Here is a 16,499-nt window from a genome sequence, read left to right as displayed (position 1 = left end):
TACTTTGGAAAAATTTTCTCTCCGTCAGCTCACGTTAATAATTTAATCTTATCAAGTAGGTGAACTATCTTAAATCTTGGGATGTTATCTCGGTACTCTCTAATCGGTAGCTTTGTCAAGCATGAAATAGTAATTGCATCTTGGCGAACGCCTCAGACTATCTACAGTCTCATTTGGATTGAGGGTTCGTGCCAAAAGTGTATTTGCACGTGCGTTTGATAGTAAGTGTAAGTAAACGTATTGATCTTGATCGATTGATACTTTGCCAATAAAGTTATCGATTAAAATGTTTGCGTAGGCATTGCTATGATGAGTATTTAAACGATAATTATGCAGTTAGGAAGCTCGTTATTAAAATTAAAAAGGCTTTTAATATCCGGTATTGATGGACTGTGAATCGGATTCTTAAAAGCAGCGGGACTTATCTATGTTCATAAGTGTCATCGATCAGCTGATCAACTCATTGGTCAAAGGTTCAATTTGGAATAAAAATCACAAATTGTTTACATTTGCATCTTGTCTTGCTTGTTCTTCTAGGACTTTATTTAAACAGTTGTTGAAGATGGTCAAAGACAAACATCATCGCATTTCTAAAATGTAAAGATAAATGCAATGCTTTCCAATAGAAATTTGGTTAAACGCGAGTCGTTGCATTTTTTATTTGCAATAACAATTTCGCGTGGTCAGCATTTGTCGCGCACTCACGGAACGTCAATGAATGACCGATATATTTAAAATAATGTTTACGTGCTGTAAAGCGCATGTAAATAAAGGAAGAGCAAGTTTATACGTTATCGCACGTACAAAGTTCAGCGATTTCGACGGGTCATCGTCGCGATGCGATAACCTACGTCAAAGTCGTCTGCGAGAGAAAAGGGATCCGAGAGAGCTTTACGCCCGCGTCCGCATAAACACATCGATTTGCATTGCGCGCTTGCAAGCGAATTAATACAAATGAAATTTTCCACTCACACGAAGATAAACCGCCGCGGGGACAAATAAAGAAAAGGCGTTATCTGTTATATTCATCGCTGTATACGTGCGACGAACTCACTATCTTTCGATCCGACACAGACGTACACCACGGATGTGTATTTCATAACGCTGCTCGCGAGCGAAATCCAAACGCGAGTTATGTAAGTTTCGAAGCACAGACGTCGCGCGGCCGATTTTTCGAGCGACGAGGTGCGTCGGAAAGGTGACCGAGGGAGGAAGAGCCTCGAGCCGAAAGAAAAGAAAAAACTTCCGCGGCGCTTGCGACAAAGGCAGAGCCGGCCGCGTGCGCTTTATCTGATAACGGCGCGGGCGCTTAAGGCTTTGCAAGGACTCGCGCTGCAGCAGCGCGCGTGTCACGCACGCACGATGCCCCGCGTAGCAGCCGAAAGTTTCGTTATAAGTAGACCACGGGTCGCTGACTCGGACCTCAGTCTGCTCCCAGCATCGCTCTCGGGTCAGCCACCCGATCTCTGCCCGCTCCGCGAGTTCGCTTTCGCCTTTGCCTGCCAAGCTGTTGCCAGTAAGTCCTCCTCGACGCGCGACGCGCGACGCGCTGCCGAGAGCCGCGGCGGCTTTTCCGATTTCCAGCATTGCCAGTGCGCAACGGGCACTCGTTCGCCGTGTACGGCCATTTCGCAATGCAGCTCGGATTATCGATCAAGCCGTCGCTCGGGATTCGCGGTCGGTCGAGCTTCGAGTCCGCGGTGGTTCGTCGTACGCTCTGTGAAAGCGCGATACGGCCGAGTGACGAGAGTTTCTTTCTCCTGTTCGACGTTGCCGTCGGCCGCGTAGCTGCGCGAAGCGAGGCAAGACGCGCGCTCTCGCCCCGGGCCTCGACCGAAAGCATTGGCAAAGCGCATTTCTCGAACAACACTTGCACAGCCACCCGATGCCCATAACTGATTGCCAAAGGTGGATCGAAGCAAACAAAAAAGGACAATACTCGGAAGTGCACAAAGGCGTTACGAGCGAATGACTCACGCGACTCGGCTGACAAAGAAAGCCAAGCGAATGTTTCGCACTGAATGGAAAAATTACTTTCAGCGATCGAAAACCAGACTGAAGAATGCTGAAAATCGGCTTCGTTGGCGGTGGCAAAATGGCCCAGGCTCTCGCCAAAGGCTTCATCAAAGCAGGTACGCGCCCGTCCTCACTGGCGAATGTCGCTCGGGTTCACTATCTCGCGTGTCTCGCCTTTTATTTTCTATAAATCGATGAGATCGATGACTGACGTAAAAACAATATTACCTCTCGTTCTTCATTCATGTCGTTCCACTACAAAGACCACAATGACGTTGAATAACAGCGCGACGCAACTTAATAATGTACACTTGGTCTTGCAGGTTTAACAAAAGGAGAAATGATAGTTGCCAGTTGCCTTCCGAGTGACAAATTATCAATAAAGGAGATGGAGGTGAGTAACGCAGTTGATTAGTCAAACGAGAAATTCGGAAGTGCGAAACGATAAGTAGTCGGCGAATGTAAATAATCATCGATGGCTTTATCGCGGCGTGTATCGCGAGTACGGTATTGAGCAATAATCGGAAATTCCGATCGATGAAGATGTTACGAATAATTCGCGGCGCGTTCGTGATTACGCACGTTACTCTTGCGATTGACCGAACTTTCTGGACAAAGTGTGCGTGTCAATAGTTGGCGCTTAAGAAGCTACTTCGAATCTTGGAGTCCCGCGCAAGTGATTACACCGAGAAATCGATGTTGTTTTTTGTTTTTTTTCGTAAGGATAAAGAAGCGAATAAAGTAATCGTAAAAATCGAGCGCTCGAATAGCCCGCTGAAAAGGCAAAAAGGCCGGCGATTCGCGGCGTAACGATAAGCGATCGAATTTGGGAAAAGGCCGACGCGTTCGACAGGAATTGGCCGATCTGAACGAGGTGTCGTTGTTTGTCGATAACGAGGGCGCCGAGCCACGAATTCGGAAAATTACGCGACGCCTAATCCTGCGGCTTATCGGCGAGGCACCGCGTCGCCAGACGGCTTTTATCACGGCGAACCTCGGTCGTTTGGAGAGCCGTCGCGCCGCCGCGTCGTCGCCGTCTTTCCGAATCCAATTCGCCGAGCGCCCGCGCTGTCCGACTCGAATGCTCGCGAGATTCGAACGAGAATAATCGCGAGAGCCCGTCCGCAGGCGATAGGATCCAAGGCAGTGTTCACGAACGCCGAGGTGGCCCGGCACGGCGACGTCTTGGTGATCGCGGTCAAGCCGCAAGCGATGAAAGTGGTGCTGCCGGAGCTGAAGGAGAGCATGGCCGACGGAAAGAAGCTACTGCTGTCGATCGCCATGGGAGTGTCTCTGGGCACGCTGGAGAAGGTAAGACGTGGTACGCGGACCGCAGGCTGCCGAGACCAAGAGAAAACATCGAGGCTTGTCGCTTTGTTCCAAGAACTTACCGAGCGGCACGCCAGTGGTGAGGGTCATGCCGAACATCCCGGTGGTCGTGGGCCAAGGCGCGACGGTGTTCGTGCGAGGTAGCCACGCGAGCCAGGAGCACACCGAGATCACCAGGAGACTGTTCTCCGCCGTGGGCCTGTGCGAGGAAGTGGCCGAGAGCATGATGAATCCCATCACCGCGCTCGCCGGCTCGGGACCCGCCTACGTGAGAGATCGCGAGATGTCGCACGCTTCGAGCGACACAGCTGCGGCGGCTCTACGAAAGGCGCCTCGCCCGTTGATTGTCCGCAGGTTTACATGATGATCGAGGCTCTGGCCGACGGGGCGGTCAAGATGGGCCTGCCCAGGGACCTGTCCTACAAGCTGGCCTCGCAGACCGTCCTCGGCGCCGGCAAGATGGTCATGGAGACCAACATCCACCCGGGCGTGCTCAAAGACGACGTTTCCTCGCCGGCAGGTGCGCACCAATTTGCGTTACTCGGCCCCCGAGTCCGTGACGATCTGGCGTGTCTCGCTTGCAGGTTCGACCATTACCGCGATCCACGCCCTCGAGAGAAACGGTTTCCGAGGCAGCCTCATCGAGGCCATCGAGGCCGCGACGATGAGGTGCGAGGACTTCAAGCCGTACGACTGAAGATTGTCGCGCGACGCAGTCAGCGGGTGCTTTTTATCATCGAAAACGTGGAGACTGATCGGTTATTCGTCGAGTAGGAGAATATATCTCAATGTCCAAGCAAATTCTCTCCTTTATTATTGATCAAAGTGAACAACCCACTGCTAGTCAATGTATATCTCGAATCTTGATTAGTATCATGCTAGTAGGTAGGTGTACATACGTCTTGCAAGGTATTTCATGATTCATACGTCCTGTGCTCGTCTGTATTGTTTGTAAGTACCTTTTATTTTTTATCCTTAATCGTTTTTTTCTCGGAGATGTCACTTGTAATTTTCATTGCTTTGGGCACTTTCTACGTTAGAGCCATCGGACGTTGAACAAACACTGAGGTAAAAAAAGAAATTGATTGTTTGTCATTATCTTACCAAAGAATTGTGCGTGCTCTGAAAAGACCATGTGCAACATTTATTTTAAGAATCAATGTCAAATAATTAATTCATTTTTACATCTTCAAGCACGCCTGGTGTCCGATATATCACGCCCGATGGCTCTTACGTATAAAGACCCTTAAAACTTTTACATCAAAAATCTTCAAATTTTTTTATGTAATCTACGTTGAACGTAGCACTTATCGCAAAGTCTGAATAAAATCTATTTTTTATACTCACGACTCTTCCAATTATTACACGTACTTTTATCTCCAACTCCATTATCGATATATACGCATCGAGCTCGATTGCTCCTCCATTGTGAATTAAAGCATTTTCGAGTGAACCGGTTTATCTCGAAAACTGGCGCTTCTTCACAATGGCCGACCAATAGAACGTGGCCGCGCAGTCGCAAGCGCCGAGCAGAAACATCCAAGGGGGCAGCGCAGTCCAGCGCTGACATTTTGTAAACAATATCACTTCCGCGCGCGTTGCGGACTTCGTTTTGCAGATCCACGCCGACAAAGTAAGTAAAGCATCTGGAAAAATCTCAATGAAACGCGTGAAAAGAGAGACTCGGAAAACTAACGTCACGCGATTCTTTGCCTTGCATCTGTTAGAGCGCGATGTTTGTCCACGTAGGCCTTCTTCTGAGTCTAGTCCTTGTAGTCACGGTCCATGCCGGCTTCGGCGAGGACGAGAATTGTTACTCCTTCGCCGGTGGCACCGTGTATCCTAGTGGCACTAAACACGAGGGACATCAATTGCATACTACCAAAGCTGTCAGTAAGTAATTCGAGATTTGTTATTCGTTAGGGGCCGTTATTTTTAGACTATTTTTAGACGGGGTCCTGAACTTTGCTATACACTTAACTGCGGGCAAGTGTGTGCATGCGTGTGTGGATGCTGGCTCATTAGTTTTTTTTCTGTTGGAGAATCCGTACATTTTACTATAGATCTTTGATATAATTTGCTTTTCTAATTGAGGCTATTTGTATTTTGTTTGTCATTTCAGATCGTAATTATTTGACTCAAAAACAGTTATATAAAAAGTAACATTGTTTTTGTGCAGTATGATTATTTGGAAAAGAAATATTTACCATAGATCATCCGATGGAACGTAATTATTCTCGCGTGAGCGTTTACTGTATTACATTCGTTGATAAGATAAGCGCTAATAAGTTCAAAACGACAAACGAAATAAATAACGAAAATGTTCAAAATCAGATTAAGTAAAAATGTAGTAAACCTCGCGTTTTTTCGCAGGCTATTATATTTAAGATAATATTATCGTCAATTTATTATTACAGTCGCCTTATGTGTAATTATTCCCTTTTGAGCTCGAAAATTATCGTTGATTTACAGTTGGCAAAAGGGCACCTTACTGGGAAGGAACAGCTGTAGTTAATGGCGAATTCAAAGAGCTTAAACTTTCGAATTACAAAGGCAAATACCTCGTCTTCTTTTTCTACCCGCTCGATTTGTAAGTATTGAAAACTCTCGCCAACTCATCTTTTAGTAGTAACACTGTCGCTCTTATTTCAGTACTTTCGTCTGTCCAACGGAAATCTTAGCGTTCTCAGACAGGGTCGAGGAGTTCCGTAAAATAAACGTGGAAGTTGTAGCCGCGTCTGTAGACTCGCACTTTACTCATCTGGCATGGATGAATACACCGAGGAAAGAGGGTGGTCTCGAGAATATCAAAATTCCATTACTCTCCGATCTTACGCACAAAATTTCTCAGGATTATGGAGTTTACCTCGATGATTTAGGCCATACTCTTCGGTAATTACTATATCTATTTCAAAAATTCAAATGCAGCACTGATGATTGGCAGTACAATTAAAAAGAATCATATCAATTCAAAGTTTGTAACGTTTTATTGGCATAAAACTATTCATATTTGCATAATTTGTTTTGTATAATATCATATCGGACGCTTCGTAAATTTATTTCGTAATTCATACTCATTCGATTAGTTTCACGTGAATTATCTTACACTGCATAAAAAAAATTACTGCACTCTAGAATTGGATTTTTTTTTCTCAACACTTACAATTACAATTTTACATCACGTTCTGAACCAATGTCACATAAACATATAACATAAAAATTTTTTATTTTAGCGCATTATTTATCATCGACGATAAGGGTGTTTTGCGACAGATTACAATGAATGATCTTCCAGTGGGCCGATCAGTCGATGAAACTCTAAGGCTCGTGCAAGCTTTCAAGTATACGGATGAACATGGTGAAGTCTGTCCAGCTGGTTGGAAACCAGGACAGGATACAGTAATTTGCTCTTTTTTAACATCATTCGATTGAATTTACTCTACTTAGTAACTCACAAACGTATTTTTGTTCTTTTTTGTTTTAGATCATTCCAAATCCAATCGACAAAAAGAAGTTCTTCTCTAAGAATCAAATATAAAAACTTCTACGTTTTTTGTACTTGATAAGAAAATGAATGCCTGGTTTTTTATAAACTTTGTAAATAAATTTTATCACATTGAAATATCTAATGCTTACGAATAATTATTCACTCGGCTTCGCTCGTCTTGGACTTGATAAAGTGATCAGTTGTACTCGTCGTGGCGTTCGAGCCAAAACTGTTGTCGATGTTTTTTCATTCTTTGAAGGAGTTGTTTTCACATTGGGTTTTTCGCTTTCGGCTATCGTATCTTCCAAGATTAATTGAAAATCTTCCGTTTCGTCGAAATTTGAAGAATTTTTGCGAATTTCACCTTCCAAAGTATTTAATTTTCTTGTTGGTTTATTTTCAACTTTCGCACGATCATCCACTTCCACTTTATCAGAATTTTCTTTCGATGTAGCAGGTTTTGTTTCGTCTTTCTGAATACTTTCAGAATTTTTCTGTAAAATGTACATATCAACAGCATTTGCATCAAGTTCAATAAATGGTGTCGACGTTGATTTTAATTTTTCTTTTATATCTTCAACGTCAGATTTTTTAGTCGCTACTTCTTTAGGAGCCATCTCATATATTTCTCCCAATTCACCAACTTGGAAATGGATGATTGAACAGTACCCATCAGACGATGAAGCAACTAACAATCTGCCATCTGATGACCTAGAATACGAAGTCGTATTAATTTCGACTTATTAAATTTCATTTCTATAATAAGTAAACTTACCAGGTGATATCAGTCAGTCTGGTGTAATGAATATTTGAAATGATAGCGATAGGCGACGTCTGTTGTGTATCGTATACAATAACCGAGTTGTCAGTCGCAACTGCAAATACCATTCTGTAAGGCAAGTCAATCATAGGCATAGGTCCATCGTTTCTCAACTTGAAATATACAGGACAACATCTTGCAGCGTTTGTTACTTCTTCATAAGAAGGAAGAATGGCTACAGGTCTACAATTGAAAACAATTTTAATGCATCGCTCTAATAATATAAAATTTTTTGTCAATATTAGTTTTGAATAATTACTCTTTCAAACTATGCCTTGAAAATACTATTGTACCATTTGAAACCTTTTCTGTTGATTCTTGTGGTTCAATGATACCTGATGGAGCAATGATTAGTGAACCATCAGGTGTGAATGTTAGTCTTCTAAAATAAGATTTGAATGTGTCATCATAAAACAGCCTAACAACCCTTCCCTCTAAAGCATGTCCAGCAGGAGTAGGAATCCTGGATTTGCTGACACGCTGAACAGTTTTCTTTAAATTTACATCTATTAATCTGCAAATTCTGAAAATAAAACAATTTCCATTATATATGGAGTTTTTAAGACAAATATATTAATTGAAAAATAATTCAACAAACCTATCAGAACTCAAAGAAGCAACATATTTGCTGACAGGATCCCAAGCAACTCCTTGAGGAAATCCTTTGTTGTAATCACTACACATAGCAATCTTCTTGCCTTTTTCAACATTCCATAAAATCACTGTATTATCCAAAGATGCAGAAGCTATAAAACCTGAGTTAGGAGACCAACTTAAATCATAGACATCTTCTATATGTCCTCTCAATACTTTTAATGAATTCCAACGTTCTTTATTCACAATGTCATCTCCAGAAATGATTAGAATCTCTGAAGTTTCTTGTTGCTTCCAAAGTACTATTATTGATTCTATATAAGCAAGAATTTATTGAAAAAAATAAAACATTATTTGCATAATTATTATTGAATTTTTAACACACACCATCATCACCAGAAGCTAATATCTCTCCTGAAGGAGAGAAACGAACCACATTCACTGTTTTTTGATGCCTCTCCAAGTCTGACACGCAGGACACTGTAGATTCACCAGCTTCATTTACTGTGACATGCCAAATCTATAGCAATAAAATAGCTTAAATTAGATTGTTAGCTAAAAATTCATTGTTGGTTTAGCTGAATCATTTAAATATAAATTGATAAATATAACCTTTTTACAAATTAACGTCATTCAAAAGTCAAAAAAATGAAATAAACTTGTAAAATTAACATAATAAGACAATTAATAACATACCAAAACATGAGAATCAGTACCACCGGATGCCAGCCTCCAAAAGGTTTCACCTGAGGAATTTTTCCAACAGCCAGCCTGCAAATCAACACTAAGTACTGGGCCACGATTATGCCAAGATATCTCGGGAATCGTGCACTTCATGTTTTTTTCTTTTTTATTGAAGTTCAAACGAAAGACACTTGCAACAGCTTCAATCAACAATATTATCTTATGGACGACTCTATAGATAACCTGTTGTTCCGTCTTCTCCCGGGCAAATACTGGTACTTTCGCGCGCAATCATTTTATTGGTCGACTGCTTCATTACGTCACGTTTGGTTTGATTGGTTTTTCAGGTTTTGGCAGCTATGAGTACGGCCTAACTGGTCCAGTGTGCTGTAGTTTTGTTACCATTGATAATTCTTTAGTTTTTTGTGAATTTGCGTCGTTTTAGTGTGATTTTTTGGCCTGACGCTAGTTGTATTTATTATTTAGTGTGAAAGAACCAAGACAGCCATCAAGATGCCTCGAATTATGATAAAGGGTGGCGTTTGGCGTAATACCGAGGTGAGTTTTAACCTGACTCTTGCATATCTTTATAATATTTTTTGTTTATTTAGTTTAAATAAAAGCTTCAACACATATTTCTACTTATTTCTTTTCGATGTTCTATACTTTTTTATTTCAAATACAATAACATAACCTTTCTGAATGCTATTTGCAAAGATAGTAAGATATTTTTCTGTATGAGTAAACATTTAGCTTTGAGTCATCTAGATTCTATTTATTCAATCATGAAATCCATGTGCGTTAATAAAAAACAAAAAATCAATGTAAATTTGTTTTGTTATAGGATGAAATTTTAAAAGCAGCTGTAATGAAATATGGCAAAAACCAATGGAGTCGTATAGCATCCCTTCTCCATAGAAAGTCTGCCAAACAATGCAAAGCACGTTGGTTCGAATGGTTAGATCCCAGTATCAAAAAAACGGAATGGAGCAAAGAAGAAGACGAGAAACTTTTGCACTTAGCCAAACTCATGCCAACTCAATGGCGTACTATTGCTCCAATCATTGGCAGAACAGCTGCTCAGTGTTTGGAGAGGTACGAGTATGTGTTGGACGATGCACAAAGAAAAGAAGAGGGAGATGAAAGTGTAGATGATCCCAGGAAACTGAAACCTGGGGAAATTGATCCTAATCCTGAAACTAAGCCTGCACGCCCTGATCCCAAAGACATGGATGAAGATGAATTAGAAATGTTGTCAGAAGCCAGAGCTAGATTAGCAAACACACAAGGCAAGAAAGCCAAGAGGAAAGCTCGTGAGAAGCAGTTAGAGGAAGCTAGGAGATTGGCTGCTTTGCAGAAAAGAAGAGAATTGAGAGCTGCTGGAATTCAAGTTAATCAAAAGAACAAGAAAAAACGAGGCATTAATTATAACACAGAGATCCCTTTTGAAAAGAAACCAGCTCAAGGATTTTATGATACATCTACGGAAGAGATTGATCCTATGGCTTCTGACTTTTCAAAGTTAAGACAACAAAATCAATTGACTTGGAGAGAAAAGGAGGAAATCGAGAGGAAAAAGGATAAGCAAAAGTTAAAACAGAGAAAGGAAAATGATATGCCTGCAAATATGATGAATAATGAGCCTTTGAGGAAAAGGAGTAAACTTGTATTGCCAGAACCACAAATTTCTGATAAAGAATTGCAGCAAGTTGTTAAATTAGGAAGAGCATCTGAGGTAAATCTAGTTTGTTCATTTGAAAATGAAACTCGGTTATTTAAATATTTTACTTTGCTTCTTCCTTATTACATGAAATATACATTTTGTTCAGACTGCCAGAGAAATTGCTCTAGAAAGTGGAAACCATTTGACTGACAGTTTATTGGCAGATTATTCTCTTACCCCAAATACAGCCATAACTCCAAGAACTCCAGCTGTTGTCGACAGAGTTTTACAAGAAGCTCAAAATGTAATGGCATTGACACATGTAGATACTCCTCTAAAAGGTAAATATTTTGTTCAAAAAAATACAAATAAAATAAAAGAAATATTTTCTTGATAACGAATCAGAATGATTTTGATTATGTATTTTCTCAGGTGGTCTAAATCCCGAACTAGTCAATGTAGATTTCAGTTCTGTAACACCTTTAGCAAATGTAATTGCTACACCAAATACAGTCCTAGCTACCCCATTTAGATCTCAAAGAACTGATGCCTCACCAGCTAAATTCAGTACACCAGGTTCAGCCAGAGGTCAAAATGCTGTAGTCGGGCAGACTCCTCTTCGTGATAAGTTGAATATAAATCCTGAAGATGCTTTGGAAGGCTCAGAAACGCCGTTGATTCAAAAACAGGTTAATTGACTGGATTTTTTAAAAGAAAGTAAGCGATTACATATAACTAGTATATATAAAACCTTAATTATTTTTTTAGGCGAAAAATGAGCTTATTGCAAGTCTCAGTACTTTACCTGCACCGAAAAATGATTACGAAATTGTCGTGCCAGAAGAAGCTTTGGAAGAAGAAACCGAAACATCAACTGATATGATAGTTGAAGATCAAGCTGATGTTGAAGCACGAGAACAGCAAGAGTTAATTGAACAACGTAAGAAATTAAGCATATGTCGAATATTTATGCATGTGAAGATATAGCATATCGCGGTTAACTTGAATAATTTTAAAAATTTTTACAGAAAAACGTGATTTAGCAAAACGTTCACAAGTGCTACAGAGAGGTCTTCCTCGACCATTTGAAGTCAACCTAAACGTTTTAAGACCACCAAATGAAGTGTCCTTAACAGATTTACAAAAAGCAGAAGAAATGATTAAAAAGGAGATGATTACCATGATGTGCTATGATGCAATAAAAAATCCTGTACAGCCTGGTAATAAACGTGCACAGTCTATTCTCAATCAAGCTTATAATTGGCTGGACCATAATCCTTATGAGGAATTTACTGATGAAGATTTAGAAGCTGTGAGTGTTCAATTTATTATGCATGTACAAACTGATATTAGTCATACTGAAATCAGCAAACTTTTCTTTTTTCAGGCGAAAAGTGTGATCAAAGATGAAATGGCTGCGGTTAAGGAAGGAATGGCTCATGGGGAATTGAGTTTGGAGTCTTATTCAAAAGTCTGGGAAGAATGTTTATCACAAGTAAGTAAATACATAAAATACAGTAATGATGGATTAATAGGTTTATTTAGTAGATGATTTATTCTAATTTTATTTCTGTTAGGTGCTATATTTAGAGCCACAAAAACGATTTACTAGGGCAACACTAGCTTCAAAAAAAGATAGAATTGAAGCATCTGAAAGAAAATTAGAGGAAAATCGGGGACACATGACTGTACAAGCTAAGAAAGCTGCTAAGTTGGAAAAGAAATTAAAAATAACATTAGGAGGCTACCAAGTAACGTTTTATGCTGAAAACCATATATTAAATTTAATGACACGGAATAATCAAATTAAATATTATTTTTATTTTAGACTAGAGCTCAAGTATTAATAAAGCAATATACTGATTTACAAGATCAAATAGACCAATTACGTCTAGAACTGTCTACATTCAAATTCCTACAGAAGCAAGAAGACGCTGCTTTACCTCGGAGACTCGAATCGTTGATGGAAGATGTGAACCGACAAAAGGAAAGAGAAAGAGCATTACAGATTCGTTACGCACAATTGCAGGAACAATTACATGAGAGCATGCATCGCGGACGTGTGTCGTATCAGCAGCAAGAATAGAATGAAATTTTTTGTACAAAATAAGTTATTCTATACATTTTATATTTCTAAGGACTAATTATCAAGCAAAGTAAATCTTACTCTCCATATGAGCTGTAAATACATAAGATGAATTAACGATATAGATGATACTTTTGGTTTATCCAAATTAAATTAAAATTATTTCTGATCCCTTTAATATTTACAAAGTTTTTTTATTTGAACTCTCTTAGTTACAATGAATTTTCATAAGATGTATATCAGGACTTGAATACAGTGAGTGTTGTTCTGCAGGAGGAATTAGTTCTATTTTGAACTTTTCAGTTAATTCTTCTAAAAATTTTTCCCATACAGTAACTTGTTTTGGTGTGTCACGTTTTTCTTGAGATAAAATTGCATAAGTTCCATCTTTAACAAGTTTTTGCAAAGTATTCAAAAGTGGTTGGATAGACTAAAAACTAGAAAAAAATTTAATTTTATTGAAATAATTTTGAATATGATGTCTATACCTCATCATAATATACACAGTCTGTTAGTAGAATAATGTCTGGTTGAAAATTTAAGCTTATGTCCTTGCCCCACTCAAGTATATGTGCTTTAGCTGATCCTTTAAACTTTTTCCATTGATTCTCATTAGCCTTTACATTTTTTTCAAGCATGGATAGGGCACTTTCCAAATCAGTCAAAACAACATCTGCGCTATAAGCAAAATAGCAAAAACTTATTCAGTTTGACTTTATTAAAGGAATGTTATTCAATTTCAAAGAATTACCCCAAACAAGCAGCAGTAAGTCCTGCACATCCCAAACCTGCTCCAAGTTCTAACACTTTTTTACCTCGCAACCACTTGGTTTTATGACTGGTGATATCAAGATACTTTGCAAGCACTATTGCAGCATCCCATACAACACAACTAACATCACCCACATTTTTTTGTGAAAACGTCAAAATAGTATCTTGACTTTCTAATTCAAGTTCTCTGATAAATATATCTTTATCAGAATCCATTGCACAAATAAAACTACCTATAACTCAAAAAAACAGCATATTCAAATTAACTTTAATATTCTTCAAATTCGTTCATAAACTGTACATTATTAATTATTTAAAAGTTTCAAATCTTTCAAATCTCAGATTGATTATTGTTAATTTGTAAATTACATTTGACAATAAATTGAAACAGCCGTACTGTACCGCGTACTGTACTTTCCGCTTTCTACATAACCTACTAATGCATAAGGAGTATAAGGACCGAGCACCAAGCGGTATATTTAAATCAAACTCACTCTTAATGAACGACTAAAAGATGGCACCATGAGCTATCTTTTAGTCGCCGGTTCGTGTGTTTTCACAAATTCATTATGTTGAGGTTATGCCAGGAAACGTTAGGAATTTAATTTTTTCAAAAAATCTTTATTATTTGCTTTATTAATTCTGATTAGCTAAATATATAAGATTACATTGTATATGATATATACTTATGTTATGTATATGTAATACTTATGTTCCTCGATAAAAAGTATTTCAAGTTTCTTTAGTTTCAGAGTAAAAAATCAGTTACCAGTGATTAACAATGATTTTTTATTTCTTTAAACATTAGAAATTTGTTTAAGCGAGTAAATATGTAATTCATGTGTGCGAATCTTTTTAAATTCTTATTAGTATTGATTAATTATAATTTATTATTTCAGAGATTGTAACAAAGTTGAAGAATTTGGAATAAAGATTAAATTAATAATTTTACACTACAAAAATAAACCATGGAGAAAGTAGATAATGTTAATAAAGCCACTTGCAGAGAGTTGTTAGTACGTAGGATGTTCTTGGCTATTGGAGCAAGTATTGTTGTTCACTTTTTGCTAATGAGTGTAGTTTTGTTAATCACTAATCTGAAAATTACTCATCCACTGCAATGGTTGCAAAATACCTGGAATGTTATCACATGTTTGAGAATGTGGACTTGCTTTTTTGTATTTTCACTTGTTGTTTTTCTAAATGGAATTGTCAGCAGTAAAGATTACATGAATCCGACATCTTACGCTAGTAGTCGATTTGTAAAGTTTTGTCAAATCTTTATTCCACACAATTTTATGTTAGGCAGCATTTATATTATTCTTGGAGGTGCACTTGCTTGGCTTCATTTGTCAGTCGAAGGTGGAAGATTTGGTTCTCTGGTGAGAAGTTGTGAAAAAATACAAGGTTACTGTCTTGTTGAAGAGCACTATTTTCTGTTGCTCAATGGCTTATGGATTGGCCTCTATTTTTTTACAAATTCTAGTTACCTTGGTACAAGAATTTTACAATTTCCTATTATACCTCAGTCCAAGTTATCTCAAGTTAGGAGAGGAATTCGTATAATAATTGGAAGCACAATGATGGATGCTCTTTGGCCTACAATGTACTTTATGATCTTCTACGTAGTTTTTGGAAATTATTGTAGGCACTTATTTACCACTCCTTTTCATTTATCTATTGAAGAAGAACCATTAGATCATATTTCCAGATTACTAACTGTGTCTATAATCTTTTATGCTTGGCTTCATGCAGTTCTATTTGTCTTGATAGTTCAAAGTATGCATTTATTTTTCCAAGCTTATTTAACTCAATGGGTTTCATTTAATATTGAAAAAAATCATTATGGTGAAAAAGGCAATATTTGCTTGTCTGATGCTTTGGCTATGGATATACCAATTTTACAAAAATTAGGATATTTGGATCTCATCAACATAGCACAGAAAGATAAAAATAGACGAGCAGTATTGTTCACATTAAGTCAGCCAGGAGGACATCCATACAATTGGAACAGTATTTATGGAAAGTGTATGACTTTATTGAAGAACTTTTGTAATGGGATAAATGCCGCTTGTTCTACACAAAAAGAACAAGAACCAATCATTAAAAATCCTATACCAATTTTAAAAAATTCAGGAACAGGGAAACCACATACTTACCATATGAGAAGTTTGGTATCACCTGCTACTCCATGTTCAGCCAAAATTGAAGAAAAACAAGTACCAGCTGAAAGCTTCATCACTCAGTACTTGAAAAAAATGAAAGAGAGCGTGGTTAATTATTTATTGTCAAAAAGACTTATTTCTTTCATATTTGCAGAGCAATTTGAAAGTAAATTAAGGCATGTATTCAATGAAGCTCAAGCTGTCATCTGGGCTGCTGATTCAATCTCATCGTTGGCAGCAGTATCACTTGAAGAAGATCCTTATGGAATTGTACAAAAAGATATTTCCGAGATTATCAAAGTTTTTTTGTCACTGAAACAATCCCTGGATAAACTACAGAAGTTGAATGTCTCAATTAGAAAACCTGTAAGTGACGACCGTTTTTTAAAGCAGACATTGACTGGACTTCGATCGGCTGTGAGGAGGAGTCTTTACAGAATAATTTCGCATTTTAGGAATTATATAGACGATTTAGCTTTATCTCCAGGGGTTGCTGACCAGTTGCAGCCATTTTTCACTTATAAAGAGTAATTTAAAATGTGTGATTTTCAGGACATTTTTTTGTAAAAATGTTTAAACTTATTCATTTTATTGTTTGATACTTTGAGTAGCAATGTGAATTTTTGTATGTATTTTCATAATTCCTTAATAAAACTACCCGTTTTTTATTTATTTTTCCAATATAAGAAATAATAAAAAACATTGTTGCTACTTCTGTCTTTTTATAAATCAACCCAATATGAAATCCTTACTGCTTATTATTATATTAGAACTTGGCAAAAATCATAAAAAATCGATTGAATTTAACATAAATATGTGTAAATTATTATCGTTTATCAATTATTTTATTAACATGCAAAATCATGTTTCATTACGTCAGACAT

The 16,499-nt window shown here is 38.2% G+C and overlaps 6 protein-coding genes across 7 annotated transcripts; 4 read left to right on the top strand and 2 right to left on the bottom strand.

Moving 5' to 3' along the window:
• The first annotated feature begins 1,386 nt into the window (after nt 1-1,386).
• LOC131662883 (pyrroline-5-carboxylate reductase 1, mitochondrial) lies at nt 1,387-4,667 on the top strand. Of its 2 annotated transcripts, XM_058932856.1 has the most exons (7): nt 1,387-1,516; nt 2,041-2,132; nt 2,340-2,410; nt 3,145-3,327; nt 3,401-3,613; nt 3,700-3,865; nt 3,930-4,667. In XM_058932856.1, the coding sequence occupies exons 2-7, from the start codon at nt 2,063-2,065 to the stop codon at nt 4,040-4,042; spliced, it is 816 nt and encodes a 271-aa protein (XP_058788839.1). In that variant the 5' UTR covers nt 1,387-1,516; nt 2,041-2,062; the 3' UTR covers nt 4,043-4,667. The 2 variants fall into 2 exon arrangements, with proteins under 2 accessions (XP_058788839.1, XP_058788840.1); XM_058932857.1 differs by lacking the exon at nt 1,387-1,516 and having other exon boundaries at nt 1,692-2,132.
• A 151-nt stretch (nt 4,668-4,818) lies between these two features.
• Nucleotides 4,819-6,967, top strand: LOC131662884 (peroxiredoxin-2-like). Its single transcript, XM_058932858.1, has 6 exons — nt 4,819-4,978; nt 5,073-5,238; nt 5,818-5,935; nt 5,998-6,237; nt 6,579-6,744; nt 6,830-6,967. Exons 2-6 carry the CDS (start codon nt 5,079-5,081, stop codon nt 6,881-6,883), a joined length of 738 nt encoding a protein of 245 aa, XP_058788841.1. The 5' UTR covers nt 4,819-4,978; nt 5,073-5,078; the 3' UTR covers nt 6,884-6,967.
• A 20-nt stretch (nt 6,968-6,987) lies between these two features.
• Nucleotides 6,988-9,207, bottom strand: LOC131662882 (chromatin assembly factor 1 subunit B). Its single transcript, XM_058932855.1, has 6 exons — nt 8,943-9,207; nt 8,634-8,766; nt 8,251-8,560; nt 7,912-8,175; nt 7,608-7,835; nt 6,988-7,543 (listed from the first exon to the last, which is right to left on the bottom strand). The coding sequence occupies exons 1-6, from the start codon at nt 9,081-9,083 to the stop codon at nt 6,988-6,990; spliced, it is 1,632 nt and encodes a 543-aa protein (XP_058788838.1). The 5' UTR covers nt 9,084-9,207.
• A 101-nt stretch (nt 9,208-9,308) lies between these two features.
• LOC131662880 (cell division cycle 5-like protein) lies at nt 9,309-12,825 on the top strand. Its single transcript, XM_058932853.1, has 9 exons — nt 9,309-9,488; nt 9,775-10,665; nt 10,760-10,934; nt 11,026-11,282; nt 11,362-11,533; nt 11,622-11,905; nt 11,981-12,088; nt 12,171-12,344; nt 12,422-12,825. Exons 1-9 carry the CDS (start codon nt 9,444-9,446, stop codon nt 12,677-12,679), a joined length of 2,364 nt encoding a protein of 787 aa, XP_058788836.1. The 5' UTR covers nt 9,309-9,443; the 3' UTR covers nt 12,680-12,825.
• A 20-nt stretch (nt 12,826-12,845) lies between these two features.
• Nucleotides 12,846-13,681, bottom strand: LOC131662886 (protein N-lysine methyltransferase METTL21D-like). Its single transcript, XM_058932859.1, has 3 exons — nt 13,431-13,681; nt 13,168-13,357; nt 12,846-13,109 (listed from the first exon to the last, which is right to left on the bottom strand). The coding sequence occupies exons 1-3, from the start codon at nt 13,664-13,666 to the stop codon at nt 12,888-12,890; spliced, it is 648 nt and encodes a 215-aa protein (XP_058788842.1). The 5' UTR covers nt 13,667-13,681; the 3' UTR covers nt 12,846-12,887.
• A 327-nt stretch (nt 13,682-14,008) lies between these two features.
• Nucleotides 14,009-16,317, top strand: LOC131662881 (nucleoporin NDC1). Its single transcript, XM_058932854.1, has 2 exons — nt 14,009-14,274; nt 14,350-16,317. The coding sequence occupies exon 2, from the start codon at nt 14,419-14,421 to the stop codon at nt 16,144-16,146; it is 1,728 nt and encodes a 575-aa protein (XP_058788837.1). The 5' UTR covers nt 14,009-14,274; nt 14,350-14,418; the 3' UTR covers nt 16,147-16,317.
• Nucleotides 16,318-16,499: the final 182 nt, after the last annotated feature.

Source organism: Phymastichus coffea, unplaced genomic scaffold (genome assembly GCF_024137745.1).
Source record: "Phymastichus coffea isolate CEN01 unplaced genomic scaffold, Cenicafe_Pcof_1.1 PCOF00028, whole genome shotgun sequence".
In the NCBI taxonomy this organism is placed as follows: Eukaryota; Metazoa; Arthropoda; class Insecta; order Hymenoptera; family Eulophidae; genus Phymastichus; species Phymastichus coffea.
This window is presented reverse-complemented; position numbering and strand designations above follow the sequence as displayed.

What these genes read in the sequence shown, in the direction of transcription:
- LOC131662883 (XM_058932856.1), top strand. Translation starts at nt 2,063, where the DNA reads ATGCTGAAAATCGGCTTCGTTGGCGGTGGCAAAATGGCCCAGGCTCTC. An exon ending in CCGGCTCGGGACCCGCCTAC is followed by an intron (nt 3,614 to 3,699) that starts GTGAGAGATCGC and finishes GATTGTCCGCAG; the next exon opens with GTTTACATGATGATCGAGGC. An exon ending in CGACGTTTCCTCGCCGGCAG is followed by an intron (nt 3,866 to 3,929) that starts GTGCGCACCAAT and finishes TCTCGCTTGCAG; the next exon opens with GTTCGACCATTACCGCGATC.
- LOC131662884 (XM_058932858.1), top strand. Translation starts at nt 5,079, where the DNA reads ATGTTTGTCCACGTAGGCCTTCTTCTGAGTCTAGTCCTTGTAGTCACG. An exon ending in GCATACTACCAAAGCTGTCA is followed by an intron (nt 5,239 to 5,817) that starts GTAAGTAATTCG and finishes GTTGATTTACAG; the next exon opens with TTGGCAAAAGGGCACCTTAC. An exon ending in GGAAACCAGGACAGGATACA is followed by an intron (nt 6,745 to 6,829) that starts GTAATTTGCTCT and finishes TTTTTGTTTTAG; the next exon opens with ATCATTCCAAATCCAATCGA.
- LOC131662882 (XM_058932855.1), bottom strand. Translation starts at nt 9,083, where the DNA reads ATGAAGTGCACGATTCCCGAGATATCTTGGCATAATCGTGGCCCAGTA. An exon ending in ATTAGCTTCTGGTGATGATG is followed by an intron (nt 8,561 to 8,633) that starts GTGTGTGTTAAA and finishes TTGCTTATATAG; the next exon opens with AATCAATAATAGTACTTTGG. An exon ending in AGACTGACTGATATCACCTG is followed by an intron (nt 7,544 to 7,607) that starts GTAAGTTTACTT and finishes TTCGTATTCTAG; the next exon opens with GTCATCAGATGGCAGATTGT.
- LOC131662880 (XM_058932853.1), top strand. Translation starts at nt 9,444, where the DNA reads ATGCCTCGAATTATGATAAAGGGTGGCGTTTGGCGTAATACCGAG. An exon ending in AATTAGGAAGAGCATCTGAG is followed by an intron (nt 10,666 to 10,759) that starts GTAAATCTAGTT and finishes CATTTTGTTCAG; the next exon opens with ACTGCCAGAGAAATTGCTCT. An exon ending in CTGATGAAGATTTAGAAGCT is followed by an intron (nt 11,906 to 11,980) that starts GTGAGTGTTCAA and finishes TTCTTTTTTCAG; the next exon opens with GCGAAAAGTGTGATCAAAGA.
- LOC131662886 (XM_058932859.1), bottom strand. Translation starts at nt 13,666, where the DNA reads ATGGATTCTGATAAAGATATATTTATCAGAGAACTTGAATTAGAAAGT. An exon ending in CTTACTGCTGCTTGTTTGGG is followed by an intron (nt 13,358 to 13,430) that starts GTAATTCTTTGA and finishes TTTTGCTTATAG; the next exon opens with CGCAGATGTTGTTTTGACTG. An exon ending in ACTGTGTATATTATGATGAG is followed by an intron (nt 13,110 to 13,167) that starts GTATAGACATCA and finishes TCTAGTTTTTAG; the next exon opens with TCTATCCAACCACTTTTGAA.
- LOC131662881 (XM_058932854.1), top strand. Translation starts at nt 14,419, where the DNA reads ATGGAGAAAGTAGATAATGTTAATAAAGCCACTTGCAGAGAGTTGTTA.